The sequence below is a fragment of the Rhinoraja longicauda genome, chromosome 1 (genome assembly GCF_053455715.1).
Source record: "Rhinoraja longicauda isolate Sanriku21f chromosome 1, sRhiLon1.1, whole genome shotgun sequence".
Taxonomy (NCBI): Eukaryota; Metazoa; Chordata; class Chondrichthyes; order Rajiformes; family Arhynchobatidae; genus Rhinoraja; species Rhinoraja longicauda.
The window spans coordinates 116,428,096-116,447,819 of NC_135953.1; the positions used below are offsets into that span (position 1 = coordinate 116,428,096).

A 19,724-nucleotide genomic window follows, 5' to 3' on the forward strand; every position below is an offset into this window, starting at 1 on the left:
CCTATACTCAACTCCTCTTGTTATGAAGGCCAACATTCCATTGGCTTTCTTCACTGCCTGCTGTATCTGCATGCTTCCTTTCAGTGACTGATGCACTAGGACACCCAGAGCTCGTTGTACGTCCCCTTTTCCTAACTTGACACCATTCAGATAATACTCGGCCTTCCTATTCTTACCACCAAAGTGGATAACCTCACACTTATCCACATTAAACTGCATCTGCCATGCAACCGCTCACTCACACAACCTGTCCAAGTCACCCTGCAACCTCATAGCATCTTCCTCACAGTTCACACTACCACCCAGCTTTGTATCATCTGCAAATTTGCTAATGGTACTTTTAATCCCTTCATCCAAGTCATTTATGTATATTGTAAATAGTTGTGGTTCCAGCACCGAGCCTTGTGGTACCCCACTAGTTACTGCCTGCCATTCTGAAAGGGACCCATTTATCCCCACTCTTTGCTTTCTGTCTGTCAACCAATTTTCTATCCATGTCAGTACCCTACTTCCAATACCATGTGCTCTAATTTTGCCCACTAACCGTGGAACCTTGTCAAAGGCTTTCTGAAAGTCAAGGTACACCACATCCACCGGCTCTCCCCTGTCAGCTTTCTTAGTTACATCCTCAAAGAATTCCAGAAGATTAGTCAAGCATGATTTCCCCTTCGTAAATCCATGCTGACTCGGAACAATCCTGTTACTACTATCCCAATGCTCCGCAATTTCGTCTTTTATAATTGACTCCAGCATCTTCCCCACCACTGATGTCAGACTAACTGGTCTATTTTCCCGTTTTCTCTCTCCCTCCTTTCTTAAAAAGTGGGACAACATTAGCTATCCGCCAATCCACAGGAACTGATCCTGAATCTATAGAACATTGGACAATGATCACCACAATTTCTAGCGCCACATCCTTAAGTACTCTGGGATGCAGACCATCAGGCCCTGGGGATTTATCAGCCTTCAGTCCCATCAGTCTACCCAACACCATTTCCTGCCTAATGTGAATTTCCTTCAGTTCCTCCGTCACCCTAGGATCTCTGGCCACTAGAATATCTGGGAGATTGCTTGTATCTTCCTTAGTGAAGACAGATCCAAAGTACCGGTTCAACTCGTCTGCCATTTCCTTGTTCCCCATAATAAATACTTGAGCAGTATTTGATATCAGCATTGATGCTCTTATAAGTATTGCAAAATATGAGCGTTTGTTAATCAGCCTTGTTCAGCTAAATGGTCGCCGAGTCTACGCTTGTTCTCGCCGATGCATACGAGACCACATCGAGAACACCAGATGCATCGGATTAGGAATCGGATCTTCTCAAGTATTTTGGTCTTTTAAATGTATTTTAGCCTGTGCTCAATTAACTTGAGTCCCTACGATGCATAGACAGTACTCCAAGCACTTTATCGCTAAATTTTGATCCTCTCTTTCAAAGCTCAACAACAGAATATCACCACAAACAAAATACTGGAATGATAACAACAGCACTTTTCCTTCTTGCTGTAAAAAATAAAATAAACAGCAAATGTTTCAACATGATGACTTGGTCAAAAAGAAAGTGTATTAGAATCAAATTACACCTAAAGGAATCCCCATGGCAATATTAGCCTGGTGTGATCATTATTACAAATATGCTTCAAAATGAAATGTCAATCAGAGGCCTTTTGGCTGAAGATAACGTAACACTAAAGATGTTAGTCACTGGTCAATAACATGGAAAAAATCTATTTGATGTACAGCTAAGCTTTCTCTCATCAACATTCCCATTAGCAAGACAAAGGAGAATATGAATGACTTCAGAAAGCAAAGCAGTACGCAAACCCCAGTCTATATTGATGGCGCCAAAGTAGAGATAAATATCACCAATAATTTGGCCTGACCAGCCACATCGAAGTTATGGCCAAGAAAGCGCACCAATGCTTCTATAGCCTTAAAAGGCTTCCGAAGTTCGGCATGTCCCCACCAACCCATCCCAACTTCTACAGATGCACCGTAGAAAGCATTTGATCAGGATACATAACAGCCTGCTCCATCCAAGACTTCAAGAAATTGCAGAGTTGTGGATGCAGCCCAGACCATCACACAAACACAAACCAGCCTCCCTTCCATTGATTCCATCTACACATCACGCTGCCTCAGCAAGGCTGTCAGCAGAATCAAGACCATTTCAACCCGGTCACTCCTTCTCCGCTCTCCCATCAGGCCAGAGGTACAGAAGTTTGATAACGCATATCTCCAGATTCAGAAACTGTTATCAGGCAACTGAACAGTCCTCTCATCAGCTGGAGTGCAGTCCTGACCTCCCATCTACATCATTGGAGACCTTTAAACTAACTTTAATCAGATTTTATTGGCAATGTTATATCGTGCATTGAATGTTGTACCCTTTATCCTTTATCAGTACACTGTGGACAGCGTGATTGTATTCATGTACAGTCTTTTCTCTGACTGGATAGCACGCAAACAAAAGCTTTTCACTGTACCTCGCCACATGTGACAATATTAAACTAAACTAAAAACCAAACATCACTTTCCTAACAATATACATTACATCTTAAATATCTTCAAGGAAACATTCTGAACAGCTTTGACAAGCAGCCACTAAATTAGATACCATTAACTGGAAAAGTAAACTATACTACTACAGAAATCCATATTTCCATTTTTATGGGAGATGCTTATGACAGGATTTTAATCAGACTACCTAAAACACCTAAAGAACTAATGAAGTGGAGAGCCAGTGGAACAGGTGCACAGTACATACACGAGTAGTAGCCTTGAAACCAGAAAATGAAATCTAATTTACATTTACATTGCCTGCCTTACTCACACAGATATCCATTCTCAATTGATTTAATGAAATGAAGTTTTGATCTAATGTTTATCTTATCAACATTCTTCAAGGAAAAACAGATCATGAAAGTACCTTAATATTGTAAACAATAATCCTAGAGAAGTCATCATGGAAGATGATTCAGCGATTGGAGATGGAAATTAAGAAGCTTGCATTTTGCAGTAGCTATTTATGTAAGGCATTAGTCTTGAATTTTACTGCCTGCATGACATTTACTGAGGATGTGGCATAGAATAAAAGAACAAGAAAATGGCCAGAAATGAATGAACAAATAATGACCAAAGTAAAACAGTGAAAGAAGCAATGTCAGCGGATCAAGCAGTCTTTTCTTCATCCAACATGCTTTCATCTAAGATAGACACAAAATGCTGGAGTAACTCAGCAGAACAGGCAACATTTCTGGAGAAAAGGAATGGGTGATGTTTCAGGTCGAGACCCTTCTTCAGACATGTATTTCAGGCCAAAGCATCATTTGGTAACAACTTAGATTAGCTCCACTTGATGTCTGAAGAAGGGCCTTGACCCAAAACGTCACCCATTCCTTCTATTCAGAGATGCTGCATGTTCCATTGAGTTACTCCAGCATTTTGTGTCCATTGTCAGTGTAAACCAGCATCTGCAGTTCCTCCCTACATGCTTTCATCCAAAGTAATTTACAAAATCATACTGTCACCAGTCTTTCCATGTACAGGTAAGGCCATAATAGTCATCTAAAATAGCCAGATACCATACATACTTGTCAAGCTTGAGAATAGCTCGTCACCATGTAAATTCAATGTGTTCTCTGTGCATCAACAGTTTAAGACAGCACATGTGCAGATCCATATAGACTAATTATTATGTCTATAGTAATATAGACTATGGTAGTCTGTGTCGCATAGAGCAACAGAGAGATAGATATTTCTGGATTTGCTAACAGTAACCAATCTTCGAGGTGTGACAACTCATAGGGATGTATGTTAGATAAAGAATACCGCTAAACTGCAGCCAAACAAAAATCATTAGTGGTTTAAAATGTAATAAAATACAATGCTGTGCTGAACAGCCCTTTGTTCAGTAGGAAAGATTGTCAACAATCAGAACTTTCTAGAATAATATCTTCAATTAAAAAAAAAAAAATCACATACAGATGAGAGAGCATTTAGGTTAACTATTGAACAGGAAAGCAACATTATGTTTGATACCTCCATTACAATCATAGCATAGCAAGATAGAAGGTATTTACATGATTGTGCAATGGAGGCATAATGTTCATTGAGTCTATTAGAATGATCCTCATTCTAATACTCAGCATTAGAATGAATGCTCATCCAACTGGAGATGAATCAAATATTCTACAAGAATAAAAACACTTTTATCAGAACCAAGAAGAAGGGTCAAGAAAGCAGCAGCATCATTTTGTGGACTTTTATTTCCTCTTAAATTGTAAAACACACATTAAAATATTTATCAATCACACATCACCAAATACCCAATAATTTGAAAAGCCAACTGTTCAAGTTTGACCAACCTGGACTGTGCCAGTCTGTGGTAACATTCTTACTTTTACTTTAGAGATATTTTAGAGATACAGCGTGGAAACAGGCTATTCTGCCCACTGAGTCACGGCTGACCAGCGATTATCCTGGACTAGCACTATCCTACACACGAGGGATTAATCTACAAACCTGTACATCTTTGGAGTGTGGAAGGAAACTGGAGCTCCCGGAGAAAACCCATGTGGTCACAGGGAGAACATTCAAACTCTGTACAGACAGCACCCGTAGACAGGATCAAACTCACGACTCTGTGCTCTGATACAACAATTCAACCACTGTGGCACTTTGCCGCCACTTAGCCAAGAATGTTATTCAAGTCTTTTCAAATTACAGCACCCGAGTGAAACCTATGGGGATGATAGTGATATTTCTTTGAGGGTCACTAGTTGTTTTTGAAATGAGATTCACGTTTATTGACATGTTGAGCAACAATGCATGACTTTTTTTTTATTGCAAATGGCTTTGCAGACGAAAACTGCTGCTCCTTAATGTGATGAAAGCCAATAACCCCAAGACCATAGATAGTCCCTTTGGATTTCTGCAAACGTATAACTGATGGCACAATAAAAGGCTGAGACATAAGTGTGTGCTGTTTTTTCTACTTCAATTTAAGTGGACTGAACTTCAACTACGTCTGCAAGAGAGGTCATATATTATGGGTTTTTTCCAAGTGACTCTCCGTGGGAACATATTCAGAACAAACTGCATGCAGCTCATAAATGCCCAGCCTGCTAAATCAGCAATAGCCATCACCTTATTAAACTTGAAGAAAATAGAGATCATGCATCAGTGAGCTCAGGGAATGCATCAATTCCTAAGCAATCATCAACATTGATTAATAGCAAATAAATATGGCCTGTCAGTTCAGCTATCCAACAAGCACTTGCAAATGATGTGATACTATATCAATTTTCCCTTTAATCTATAAAATGGCGGAAAGACTCAGTAGGTTTCCAGCATCTGCAGTACTTTGGTTTTGGATTATAGGTAATTGTCAATTGCTTCTCCAGTATTATCTGCTTGGAATAGTTGGCAGCATGTCTGCATCTAAATCAGAAGGCAATGACTTTAAAACCCAATTGAAGACTTGAATGAAAAAAAACATTAAATTAACATTTCAGTTTAGTACAGCCAATCCTTGAATGAAATGCAAAAAATCCTGTGTTAGATCTTGTGATTAATAAAAATCCAATCAATATATCTTTCCTGAAATTAACCTTAAAAAATAATTAATTTATCTCTCCTCTCACATTTATTGAAACAATGTTAATTCAGCAGTGATTTGATTTAGTTTTTCTGGGAGGCATGATAAGATTCTGTAAATATATATATTTTTTCCTTTTTTTAATAAGCATCAAAGTACCATCTCATAATAGAAAAGCTAACATTTTATCTGCAACCAATTGATGATTCCAATTTACAACATTGTTGTACTTACCTTCAGAGTGCTGGACAGATTTACCACCATAATTTGGTACGCTTAATTTATTTGAAGAATATGAAGAGCAGAAAGATCTTCACTTGGAAGGACCACAGAAATTTAAGTTATGTTGATCTGAATCCAGTGGCTCTGATCTGAAGTTCCTAATTCATGATCGTATATGTATGGAGCAGGGTAAGGGAAGAGGGGACAGTCTATCAAGGCAGAACGGCATACTAACATGCAGCCTCAAGTTATAGAACAGTACAACACAAGCCCTTCAGCCCACAATGTCTGTGCCGAACATGATGTTCAGACTATCTCTAATCTACCTGCACATAAACCATATCCTTCCATTCCTTGCATATCCATATGCCTATCCAAAAGCCTTTCAAATGCCACTATTGTGTCTGCCTGAACCACCAGCCCTGGCAGTACCTTTCAGGCACTCACCACCCTCTGGGTAAAAAAGTTATATACATCTCCTTTAAACTTTAAAGTTGTAATGTGACATAATTGTTGATGTCTTTAAAAACCTTGTCACTGATCCCATTTGAAAAACTATATATAGTGTGTTCTTATTCAGTAAATTATTTTTAATGTTTCAGCTTTAGGTATGAGTCTTGATTGGGTCTTTGATTGTGTAGAATAGCTCATCAAGACAAATCTTTTGTCATCTCACATTAGCACAGAAGTACCTCCCAGATAATTTAAGCAAACAAATTAGAACTGGATATATTTACATACTTTTCAATTCCCCATCCCAAAGATACTGAAAGCCAATGTTTAAAACAGGGTAATATAATGTTCCTAACCCAAAATACCATTCCAGTCTGCTCAGCTAAGCTCCCCATCGTGAGCAGTTTTACCAATGTATACTCTTAAATTGAGCATTATCTGCTACAGAATCTCCCCGTGAGTAGAATGTTTGGAAAAAAAAATTGTTATTGTGCAAAAATGGCAAATGTCAGCAATGCAAAGTATTTATGTAATGCCCTTTGCCATAACTGCAAAATATTTACCCACAATTAGTTCCAGTTCTCAAATAACAATTTAGCGTGTGGATGAAAGTTTCACTGTGGTGTCAAGAAATTCAGGAAGTCACCAGATATAATTTCTTGCTTCAAAAGGCGCATTATGTATGTGAGGAGCCATATCAGCTGTTTTGTGTAGTTCCTTTATTGAATTTCATGCAATAAAATAGGTCTGGCAGACACAAGTGCACACAAAACGCTTTCCTCCTCTAGCTCTGTATGTGCAACGAGAGAAAAGGGAAACAGACAGGATGCAAATTGTGGGAGAATGGGGCAGCGAGTATGCGAGGCATTGGAGGAGGGCAGATTGGAAGAGTTACTTCTTAAACTGGTGGAGGGAATGGTGGAGACAAAATCAGGCTAATATTTGTGAAAATGGGTTGTAGCCAAAGAGGCAATCAGAAAGCTCAAACAATATCAGCAATGGTGCAGCATTCACACACACACGCACACACACACACACACACACACACACACACACACACACACACACACACACAAATACACACACACACACACATACGCATACGCATGCACACACATGCACAAATTTGCACCTGCACCTTCCCTGCATTAAAGGACTCAGTTGACATTAGTAATGGCACCTTAGATATAGTTCCCTCAAGCAGTGCACGGAGACGTTGTGTTGCATGGACACATTTCCAGGTCACAATTATCAGGCTGCTTTATTGCTCTTTAGAATGTAAAGGATAATATTTCAATTGTTTTTTTTGATGATTCTGCACCATGATGCAGCTGCCGTTTGATGCGGTTAAGTGTAAGGATCCATGTATTATTAGCACGGTGAAATGCTAGGACTAGTAGAGGTTGAATTATACACGGTTTCATCCATTCTGTGTACTCGTAGTTGAAAATCATCCAAAACACAATTGGAATATATACATCAAATTCAGTGCAGACTGTCTAATATTTTGTCATTGGTAAACTTGTATACTGAGTTATCTAAATTATTAATGTATGATTGAACAACTGAGGTTCAGCCTAATTCCTTTTAGGGCATCCCTAATAGCTTCCTTCTAATTAGATAATATATCAATTACTTATTTCTTCTACCACATAAATAATTTCCCAACCAGGTCAGTAATATTTTCGATTCTGAAAACCTCTTACATGAGTGCTCATTGAAGACCTGATGTATCAATTTAAACTATATTCATACACACTCCCCCGGCTACCATTTTAACACTATGACGAGGTTTATTCAAGCATGAGCTACCCTTTGCAAATATACAAATATAAGATCTCCCTATTCGACGCAAATGAATTTTAAATGCTTAGCCACTCTATCCTTTATTAGATTTTAATAACCTCCTTCACAATAGATGTCTGACAAACATATCCATTAGTTTCTAATTTCTCTCTTTAACCTTTATATAATGGAGTTACATGTTCAGTTTTGCAAACAAAAAGGAACATATCCTGATCCATTTGAGCTTTGGATGATTATGACTAAAAGAAGTGCCATTGCCTTACCTATTACCTTTTTAACCGTGAGATGGAAATCATAAGACACTGGGACTGAATAATCAGTCTGTTTCATTCCAATATGATTGTTTTTTTGTATCAATGTGGAATGGCGTCATTTGTAGTTAGTGATATTGAGTTACCAATAGCTTTGGATGCCAGACAATTTCCTAAATAAACTGACAACTGCAAGAGTAGAAATAAAGGGGTCCCTATCTGAACGGCAGGCAGTGGCGAGTGGAGTGCTGCAAGGCTCGGTGCTGGGGCCGTAACTACTTACAATATATGATAGAATTAAAAGTAACACTAGCAAATTTGCAGATGACACAAAGCTGGGTGGCAGTGAACTGAAAAGAGGATGCTAGGAGGTTGCAGGGTGACTTGGACAGGTTGAGTGAGTGAGTGGGCAGATACATGGCAAATACAGTATAATGTAGATAAATGTGAAGTTATCCACTTTGGCAGCAAGAACAAGGAGGAAGATTATTATCTCAATGGTGTCAGATTAGGAGAAAGGGAAGTGCGATGAGACCTGGGTGTCCTTGTACATCAGTCACTGAAAGTAAACATGCAGGTACAGCAGGCAGTGAAAAAAGCTAATGGCATGTTGGCCTTCATAACGAGAGGATTTAAGTATAGGAGTAATGAGGTCCTGCAGTTGTACAGGGCCCTGGTGGGACCACATCTGGAGTATTGTGTGCAATTTTGGTCTCCTAATTTGAGGAAGGACATCCTTGCTATTGAGGCAGTGCAGCGTAGGTTCATGAGGTTAATTCCCGAGATGGCGGACTGTCATATAAGGAAAGATTGGAAAGACTGGGCTTGTATTCACTGGAATTTAGAAGGATGAGAGGGGATCTTATAGAAACATATAAAATTATAAAAGGACTGGACAAGCTAGATGCAAGAAATTTTTTCCCAATGTTGGGTGAGCCCAGAACCAGGGGCCACAGCCTAAGAATAAAGGGGAGGCCATTTACAACTGAGATGAGAAAAACTTTTTCACTCAGAGAGATGTGAATTTGTGGCATTCTCTGCCAGAGAAGGCAGTAGAGGTCAATTCATTGGATGAACTTAAACGAGTGTTAGATAGAACTCTCAGGGCTCACGGAATCAAGGGATATGGGGAGAAGGCAGGCACGCGTTACTGATTGTGGATGATCAGCCAAGATCACAATGAATGGCGGTGCTGGTTCGAAGGGCCAAATGGCCTCCTCCTGTACCTATTTTCTATGTTTCTACGTTTCTATGAATATCATGTTACAACTGTACAAAATATTGGTAAAGTCACATTTGCAGTACTGTGTACAGTTTTTGTCGCCCTGATATAGGAAGGATATGATTAAACTAGAAAGGATACAAGAAGGATTTACAAGGATGTTACCAGGACCAGAGGGTTGACTTACAAGGAGAAGTTGGATCGGCTGCGGCTTTTTTTTCCCTGGAGAGGTGGAGGCTGAGGAAGACCTTATCGAAGCATATAAAATAATGAGGGGCATAGTCCTTTTCCCAGAATAGTGGTCTAAAACTAGGGAGCACACATAGGTGTAAGGAGAGAGGGGAAAGATATAAAATGGACCCAATGGGCAACCTTTTCACACAGAGGGTGGTCTGTTTGCAGAACGAGCCTTCACAGGGAGTGATACACAGGTACAATGATGACATCTAAAAGACACTTGGACAGATACATCGATAGGAAAGTTTTGGAGGGATATGAAGACACAAGGAACTGCAAATGCTGGTTTACCACAAAGTGCTGGATTAACATGTTCTCCAGAGATGATGCCTGACTCGCTGAGTTACTCCAGCACTTTGTGTCTTTTTTGGAGGGATATGGGACAGGTTCAAACAAAGTAGACTAATTCAGTTAGGCAATTTGACCAGCATGAACAAGTTGGGCTGAATGGCCTGTTTCTATGCTGTATAACTTCTAGAGTCATAGAGTGATACAGGCACTTCTGTCCAACCTGCCCATATGTCCCAGCTACACTTGTCCCACCTCCAAACCTGTCCCATCTATGGACCTGTCTAAAATGTTTCTTAAACGTTGGGATAGTCCCGGCCTCAACTCTGGCAGCTTGTTCCATACACCTACCACCCTTTGTGTGAAGAAGATTTTCACTTCTTTTTCCCTTCACCTTAAACCTATGTCCTCGGGTCCTCGATTCACCGACTCTGGGCAAGAGACTCTGTGCATCTACCCGATCTATTCCTCTCATGATAAGATCACCCCTCATCCTTCTGTGCTCCAGGGAATAGTCGCAACTCTATGACTTTAATTCCTGTCAACCAAGCAAAAAAAAATGAAATTGGGAATATTAACCATATAATAATGAGAATGGTTTTCACCCTGGATATAGTATTAAAACTGCAACCTGCACAGTTCCACATGACAGCTGTCCAGAGAGATCAGAGATGCTGTGTTTTATCCTGCTAGATTCCTGCTAGATTCATGCAAGCAGTTCACAGCCTTAAAGAATTCTCTCCAGGCAGCCACAATACAGCAGCACAAAAGCTTGTAATGGAGGGTTAGAGGGCCATGAGTCTTCAGGCAATCAGAGATCCAGAATATCTATGCTGTGCTTGACTTTGAAAATATGCAATTAGCTTTCTGAGAGCCACTTCTGAGAGGCTGATGTGACAAGTACGTACAGTATTTAAAACTCTGACAGGCACATGCAGACCATAACACAGCAACATCCCAGTCGAGTCTTTAATATATTTTTCGTCAGAAACGTGCTTTGGAAGTTGCACTTTATTTTATTGAGAATTAAAAACAATGCTCATGGGTTGCACATTATTACTCCAAATTCTGTCAATGACCCAGAGGCTGATGTTGCACACATTAATAATATCATCACATACATGGATGATGCCACACAAACATCATGATGCCACACAAACATCAGGCAGTCTAAGGTGAATTGGCCTGGATGAACCTAGTCTACTTTTTATAGAGATGTTTTTTTAAATATCAAAACATGAGAAAAATGGCTTTAATATCTGATTTACACATAACAAACATGAGAGGGTCTAGTTTTCCTGGCAGGAATTGAACCCATTTGTGCAGGTATTTTATACGATCATTTTCTAGTCAATTGCAGCCAGTAGATAAATCTCGGCAGATACTTCCCTGTTAGATCCACACGACCAGATAAAATGCTTTACCATCGTCAAACACACATCTAATGACATTTGTCCCGTGCTTAACGCCCGTTTCTAAGGTATTCCAATTTCTCGGCAAAGATATTTTCAACAAGAAGCTTCAGCACAACAAACATGATCATTTTATGACAACGACACAAATATGATGCAGTCTTCTTCATCAAAATGAAATCGACAAATAAGCAGTGTCTGAATATTTTACAATTAAATTTGGTGATTTTCACATTGATTCAGTTTTCTCCATAATCAAAGATCAAAATCATCCATATGTTTTCTTGATGCTATTACTAATGCTTGACAAGACAGCTGCACAATATTAAGTACAAAGGATTACTACAGAGACCAAGTATGGATTGCCTCCCATCTGATGTGCTGTTCCATATATACTAGAATCTGTTTACTTAATGCAGCGGTGCAAACTACCTACAGAGTAATTGCATATTTACAGTCTGTCTGAAGGTTTTCAAAAAATACCCTACATTTTTCAGGCTTCATTTTATTTAAATTGAGGATACCTATTTATCAATGAAAAGAGTTAAATACTCACGGTTTCTTGGGACTTCTCTTTGACATCGTAGACTGTTAGTTTCACCCGCGTCCCTTCATAAATTGGATAGCCCGGTGGGAAAGTAGCACCAGTCAGAAACACGGGGTCCCTTGTTCCCTGTGTGTCACAAGCAAACAGGCCTGTCTGAGTATGCTAACAGCTGTGCACAGGGCAGCATAGAAAGAAATGACAGATGAAGGAATCAAAAATAAAATGCAGTTTTTCAAAGCTGCATCTCAATAAAAGGCAGCTAAACCAGAGAAAGCTGCTCAGTTAACAGCATTACCTCTCTTCATTATAGATTCACGACCACCCAAAAACCCACCATTAATCAAAACAACCATTTACTATGTGTTCCTTGGTGTTGTTACATCATTTTTGTTCCAAATTGTCATTTCTCTCAATGTTCTTTTAAATACACTTTACATTAATAATACATTTGGAACAGATCCACTTACTTACTCAGTGTAATTGTTATTTTGTCACTGCAGTATCAATCTCAGCACTCGCAAGAGATATTCCATCATGTTATGTCTCCCCTTTACTTAGGGGCAATGTTGCTATTAGAATTCCAATTGCACCCACTGCACTCTGCCTGTTGCTGGTGCAGCTGTCGTTCTAATTTTAACTGCAATGGAAAAAGGCTTAGCTCTATAGTTAGAAGATTAGGTCAGTTTCTTTGAAAGATCAGTAAATAAAGTTTAGCATCTGACTGGAGAAAATCTCAAGGCATGTGATCATGAGGGCATTTATTATACCAATATTTTACTTTCAACTTCTTAATTTCTGAAACCAACTTCCAGCATATCATACAACTGGTTACAGGGTATTCTTCATTTGTCTAGTGCAACATTTTTTTTTTCCATTGTGAAGGAAATGATCCAAAACCCAATCAGATGTGCCAATTGCTGATTATTAGTTTTCTTCCAGTGGCATTAATGCAATTCACATTTTAACATTTTTCAACACAGTTTTATTTCCGTGCACCTAAAAGATGGCCTCACCTGAACCTTGACTGTTGAGTCCTTTGTTCTAACATTGGTCAGGTTAGTCTAAATTATATTTTCTTAATGTTCATAATCACACACATAACCTACCCGCTGTGGTCAACATTGATCAAATTCTTTTAAAAAGTCTTCCCATCTTTTTCCCAGCTATCGTTCTGATCATTCTAGTCTCCCCATCCAATCACGTCTCCAACACTTGAGGTTCCAACAGTCAAAGTTAAGAACTCCCCCTTTCTCCACCTGATCCCATCCAACACCTTGCTCAATGTTTCAACCCTACTGTCAAAGTCTCAAAAGCCCCTGTACTACTGACCTTTTTCCAAGTTCTGATTCTTCTTCTTAACTTACATCAGGTCATTCACAACTACTCTATATTTATACCAAACATAACCTGCTGTTTTTCATGCAGATAAAAGGCTTTCCTGTACATATGCACAACATCTCGCATTTCCCATGCAACAGTATATTATTGGAGAGTGGCCACTGTAGGTTTAATGTATCACATGGTGAGTACCATCATTCCCAGGTCCAGCCTAGCCGCTCTCATTCACCCTTGCCTATTCGGCCAGATCTTCAATCCAGAGCTGGCACACCCAAATTAATGACATTCAATAGATTTTTGTCCTTGGAAGTTGGCACTTAAACTAGTGCACTAAGCTTCCAACACACTACTTGCCAATAATAGTCACTGCATCATGACACGGATCTCATAGAATTGTGTCTGCCAGCACAACTTCAGCCTTTTCACCATCTTGACCATCTCCTCTCCGGCCCACAGTCAACTCTGGTTAAAAGTAAAATTTCCCTTTTTTTGGGTATGAATTTGGAGAGCAGTTTCCCCTACAGGCCTACATGGAATATTTATTTTACAAAAAATATCACACAAAGTGCCTTTGATTTTAAATGGGATTCCTGTGGTGTGTTTGAAGCCCTGTCACAGAACCACATTCACTGTGACTGCTTTTACCAGCAAGGGTTTCAGTTATACTCCCCAGAGGCTTTCGAGGTGAACCTATTAATCACCTGTAGCTTGAAATACACACAAGGACAACAAAGTCTGTGGGGTGGGAATGCCTGGCTTCATCCCAACATAGCCAACCATGGCTTATGAAAAGAGCTTTGTTTGCCTTCAGCTTAGGACTTTTAATTTGTTTCAGGTGATATAAACAAAACTTCATTCATTACTGGGGATTAATGCCAGGTGCATGACCATGCTCTCATGACAATACAACTGAGATGATCAGATTGTTAATATCTGGGACTGCTTTGACAGTGCTTGACCTTGGGGATGAAGCCTGGCCAGCTGTCAAAGCAACAGAGGCAGACCTGTTTTGGAGAGACTATTACACACACATCACCAATCAGTTGGCAGTGATGGTACAGCGGTAGAGTTGCCGTCTTACAGCGAATGCAGTGCCAGGGACCCGGGTTCGATCCCGACCACGGGTGCTTTCTGTACGGAGTTTGCACGTTCTCCCCTTGACCGTGAGGGTTTTCTCCAAAATCCTCGGTTTTCTCCCACACTCCAAGGATGTACAGGTTTGCAGGCAAATTGGTTTTGTATAAGTGTAAATTGTCCCTAGTGTGTGTAGGATATTGTTAATATGTGAGGCATGCTGGTCGGTGCGGACTTGGTGGGCTGAAGGGCCTGTTTCCACGCTGTATCTCGAAACTAAACTAAACTAAACAGTGATTTCCAACTATAAATTCGATCCTGGGACCAAGATGCAAGAAGCAATGGTGATCCAGCGAGCTCAGGTGGCTAGAAAATCATTGTAAGATCAAAATGGCTTTCAGAGTGACTGATGAGGTTTAATTCCATTGAAATTGAGATTCTGAATTGCAATATTAACATAATATGCAAATTAGGTCAAATTCAAAAAAATTCATCTATCAGAGCCTTTTTTTAAACAGACAGATTAGCATTCCACTTATAACCATATTGACAAAAGCTGTTTTCGAGATCTGTTTCAGATTTGTTCCGTCAATTTTGACCAATTCCCTCTCCCCTGTATTCCTTGTGAACAGTTTTACCAGAGCAATTGCAATTGCAGAGCAATAAGCTAATTGCCTTTTGTTTACATGTGAATGCTGATAATGAATGGCAAGAGAGCATTCAGCCAAAATGGAAGGTCACAACACAGCTCAACTTTTATCCTCACCTGATATTCAGATCAATTGCCGGAGAGCCCTGGGAGGGAGGATCCTGCCCAATTTTCTCTTTTTTAGGTTAATAACACCAAGCCTTTTGTTTTCCTGAGTAGTTGTGCTCTGCTAACTCAGCACTGACTGATAGCTAAACCAATATACTTCCTTGTCTATATGACTCACTATTGGCTATCCGAGCTAAATGAACTGTATCATATCAGGATGTAGTGGTAACCACAGTTAAAACTAATTCCCCCCCCCAGGACCACTGTTGCGATATGTATTAGTTGTATACACTTTACTGCAAGGCTGCACGCTCAAGCATGTTCTAGCATTGCAGACGCATTCTCCCACCAATATACTTACGCACAAAATATTGCAATGGAAGCACACACTAACTGCTCAACATCCAGATCAGCTTTCAGCAAACACCATTTGTAGGAAAATGTAGAGGCTTGTTTCAATTCAATGATATACTAATACTTTGAGAACTTTGTTTTTTCACTGTTTCTTATCCTTACCCATATTCCCTTAGAATTGACCAAATTCCATAATTAATTTAAGCAGATATATTTGTTTTAATTGTTTTCCCAATGTGACTTCTAATATTATATTTTTATAGGCGACCAATCAACTCCACGCTTTGTCTAGAGAGTTCTCATCAGTCTCATTCCCCCACTTATTTCCCTGTGATCTGTACTCTCTCATGGAAGGACTGCAAGGTGCATTCACAGATGAAGGCCAGGTCCTCTCATCAACTCCGCTCACACTCTCTTACCAGCCAACTACTCCAGGACCACTTTTACTGCAACGAATTAACCTTACCCATCTTTGTGGAGTGTGAATAAAACTGGAACACCTAGGGGAAATTCATACACATTTCGTGGGGGGGGGGGGGGGGGGGGGCACAGTGGTGCAGCGATAGAGTTGCAGCCTTACAGTGCCAGAGACCCTGGTTTGATCCTGACTACAGGTGCTGTCTGTACAGAGTTTGCACGTTCTCCCCGTGACCACGTGGGTTTTCTCTGGGTGCATCGGTTTCCTCCCACATTCCAAACATGTGCAGGTTTGTAGGTTAATTGGCTTCTGTAAATTGTCCCTCATGTGTCAGATATGAAACTGAGATAATGTAGAAATAGTGTTCATTGGTCAGCATGGACTCAGTGGAAAGGCTTGTTTCCATGCTGTATCTCTAAACATACAAAATGTGCAAAATCCACAGTGGATGTCAGGGTCACCAGAGCTGTGCAGCAGTAGTTCCATCCGCCTTATTCTCCCCTTGCACTTCATCTCTAAAAACCACAAATGTCTGGAATTGCTAACGTTTGAACTTGCACAACTTGCCTGCATTCTTTCTTTTCTACATTGAGGCTTTTTCAACATCGATGTGTGTGGTCATGTGTAAACCTGTTGTAGCTAATACTCTGTCTCTTTGATAAATTCCATCGGTGCTCATGAGATTTTGCAAAATTTCTGATCTGCATGTGCTTTATATCATTTATATTTTTACTCATTCCAACATGGTTCAGGATATTTAAAGAAATGTCTACTCCAGCTTATTAAAAACAGCGTGAGAAAATATAGGGAGTTGTGGGTAAGGGTAAAGAAATTAGCTTTTAACAGTACAACAAAACTCCAATGTCCTCTATGTAACCATCCAGTAATTCCTTTGGTTTAATATCTGGCTCGTCAGGTGACAGTTACTGCACTCCCTTTAAACTTACCATGTTCAATGGAAATTGTATTGCAATATTGTGTAACATCAATAAAGTGAATTAAAAGTATATGTTGCAATATTAGTAGAAATACCATCCAATAGTCCAGAAAATAACCAAGTCCAGCACAACCAAAATCTTGAGTTCTGGATTAATGGGATTTTACTGTGTATATAAAACTGATGGTGAACAATGATTGTTACTTTAAGACTTCATCCCTTTAAAAGATTGCACCCTGTGATCAATTGCACTCTCCACTGCAAGAATGTTAAAGACAGTTCTTGAGAGACAGCCTGTGAAGAACCAATTTATAACACTCACATGTATACATGCAATGGACTTTGTGAAAGGTTAAGAATTAAATGACCACAAATTCACACCATTGTATTTAGAGCTACGTGCACACAAACCACACTCCTGCTGCATTCCTGCTAACAAATGCGAACAGTTTACTGATGCATCATTTTAAAATAATAGAGATGTCTATGCTAAACACAGTGCATCATGGAGACAAAATGCACGTGCTGTGATCTGGAGTAAAAAAGCAAAATGCTGGAGGAACTCAGAAAGTCAGACAGCATTTGTGCAGGGGAAAGGACAGACAACGAGTTGAGGGCCTTGCTCTCTGTCCTTTTAACTCCACAGACCTCCACTGCCTGATTTTGCTTTTGCTTTCAACAAATATCACAATCAACATTTCATCAAGAGCAAAAAAAGCAAAAGCAAAAGCAAAAGCAAATTTCATTTGTCCTTGCGGTTCTACCAAAAGCACAATAATGCATGGAAGTCATGACAGTTGCAGACGCTGGAACAAACAGGTTATCAGCAATACATTACCGTGTTGTTGTGTAGCTTTGTCGCAAAAAAACCTAAGTGGGCCTCACTGCCAGTGAGAAATTTAGTAAGTTTATAAGGAAGCTGTCTTGCTTTATACAGAGTCACTGATACAGTAAAGCATACTTTCTCAGCTCCTGGAGTCGATCATGTTGCCAATTTGTTCCTGACATCTTACCCCAGCTTCTTCCCATCTCTGGGAGCTGATTCATTTACAAAAACCTTTACAGACCTACAATGTGGTGACTGTTGCTTCCGGTTTCCTGTCCACAGAAATCTTTGGTCTGCTTAATACTGTGTAAATACTAATACCCAGTACATAAGTCGTGTGGGCAATTACATTCAATGGCTGTGGAACACTCCATTACTATAAGTTAAGTTCATCATTCACTTGCTAATGCACAAAAGCCGTCTTTGTATGAGCACAAATTCTCATGTTTTTTTTCCTTGTGGGAGGGGAGAGCAGTTGCATGCAATGGTTGACAACCAGAATAGGTCAGTGTTATTATGATGCAGATGTAGCAGTCAGGATTAGTTGAATGCCTAGGGTTTAGATTGGTGAACATCTAAATTAGTGGGAAGATAAATTGCATCTCAGTTTGATCAGTTTAAATCTCACCCAGATTTGCTCTATGGGTAAGAAAATAAAATGTTTTTGTTAAAAAATGGAAATTGAATTTGGAAGTTGAATCCAACTTAATCAACTTAAATGAAGCAAATAATGTTTGATAAAGCACTGCTTCCAATACCAGTGTTGTGATTTCAGAAGATTAGCAACTATAACTCTATACCTCTTGCCTTACCATTGGCAAAGCTGAACTGCACACAATCCTCAGTTGACTCTCACATAAACAATTTCATATTGCTAGAGTTGCTGATCCCTATTTGTTATTGTGATACAATTGTGACTTACACCAAATGCAGCTGCAGCAGAAAGGCATACGGCAGAGTAAGTTGCAAAATGCGTCTTCTACTTTTTTCACAGTCAATTTCTACCTTATTTTCATTATTCCAGTCAACCCTGGTATCAACAATTCCAAAAGACCTGAGAACATCAGAGACCATAAAATGTTGCTAACCATTTACTGTTGAATGCGTAAAACCCATGGAAGAAAATAGGCTGTGAAAGGAGTCCTGGAGTAAAATCCAGTTTTTATAAAAGAGAGCTTTGAGCAATGTGGTTAGTTCAGTGTCATAATATTAGCAATTACAAATTATATACAAACAAAACATAGGAGTTGAGGACTGAAGCCAGCTACACCTTTCAATAAGATCATGTTTGATTTGATTGTACAGTATCTTAACTTCAAATTCCTGCCACCTCCGTAACATTTCCTTTCTTGGCTTATCGAGTATCTATTTACTCTCTTTTAAAAGTAATCAAAGACTGGATTGGTTAAAGATGGAGAAAGAGGATTGTTTACCATTCGATATTGGTGCGATCCTCGTAGCTCCAATAAATTTAAATAAAAAAACATATGGAGGTAATCCCATTATACATAGTGTTATCCGTACCTGGAAACAATTAAAGCTTACGTTAAAATTGAGTAAATTATCTGTTTTCCTTCCTATTGCGAATAATCCTTCTTTTAAACCGTCTGTCTTAGATAGAGGCTTTGCTCAATGGAAAAGTTATGGAATCAAAAGGGTGGGAGATCTTTATCATAAGGGAACTTTTCTTTCGTTTCAGGAGTTACAGCAGAAGTACGGATTACATGTTAATAATTATTTTAGATATTTACAACTTAGAGATTATGTAAAATCACACATGCAAGAATATAAGTTTAGAGGTCCAGAAACACTTGATGTATGCCTGAATCGACATTATAACTCAAATAAATTAATATCTTTTATTTACAATATTCTCCTTGACATTGACATTCCGTCATCAGAATCTTATAGACGAGCATGGGAGGACGAATTGAATCAATTTATAATGCAAGATATATGGGATGAAAGTTTACAACATATAC

The 19,724-nt window shown here is 39.3% G+C and overlaps 1 protein-coding gene across 5 annotated transcripts in view; it reads right to left on the reverse strand.

The window, feature by feature from the left end:
• inpp4b (inositol polyphosphate-4-phosphatase type II B) overlaps positions 1–19,724 on the reverse strand; it is a 514,249-nt gene that overhangs the window by 195,310 nt on the left and 299,215 nt on the right. For 4 of the 5 annotated variants that reach the window (XM_078404977.1, XM_078404995.1, XM_078404967.1 and 1 more), the window contains one exon: positions 12,048–12,164. The exons of the other annotated variant lie outside the window; for it this stretch is intronic. In XM_078404977.1, coding sequence (XP_078261103.1) covers positions 12,048–12,164 — 117 coding nt within the window. The remainder of the gene's footprint in view (positions 1–12,047; positions 12,165–19,724) is intronic. 5 annotated transcript variants of the gene reach the window in all.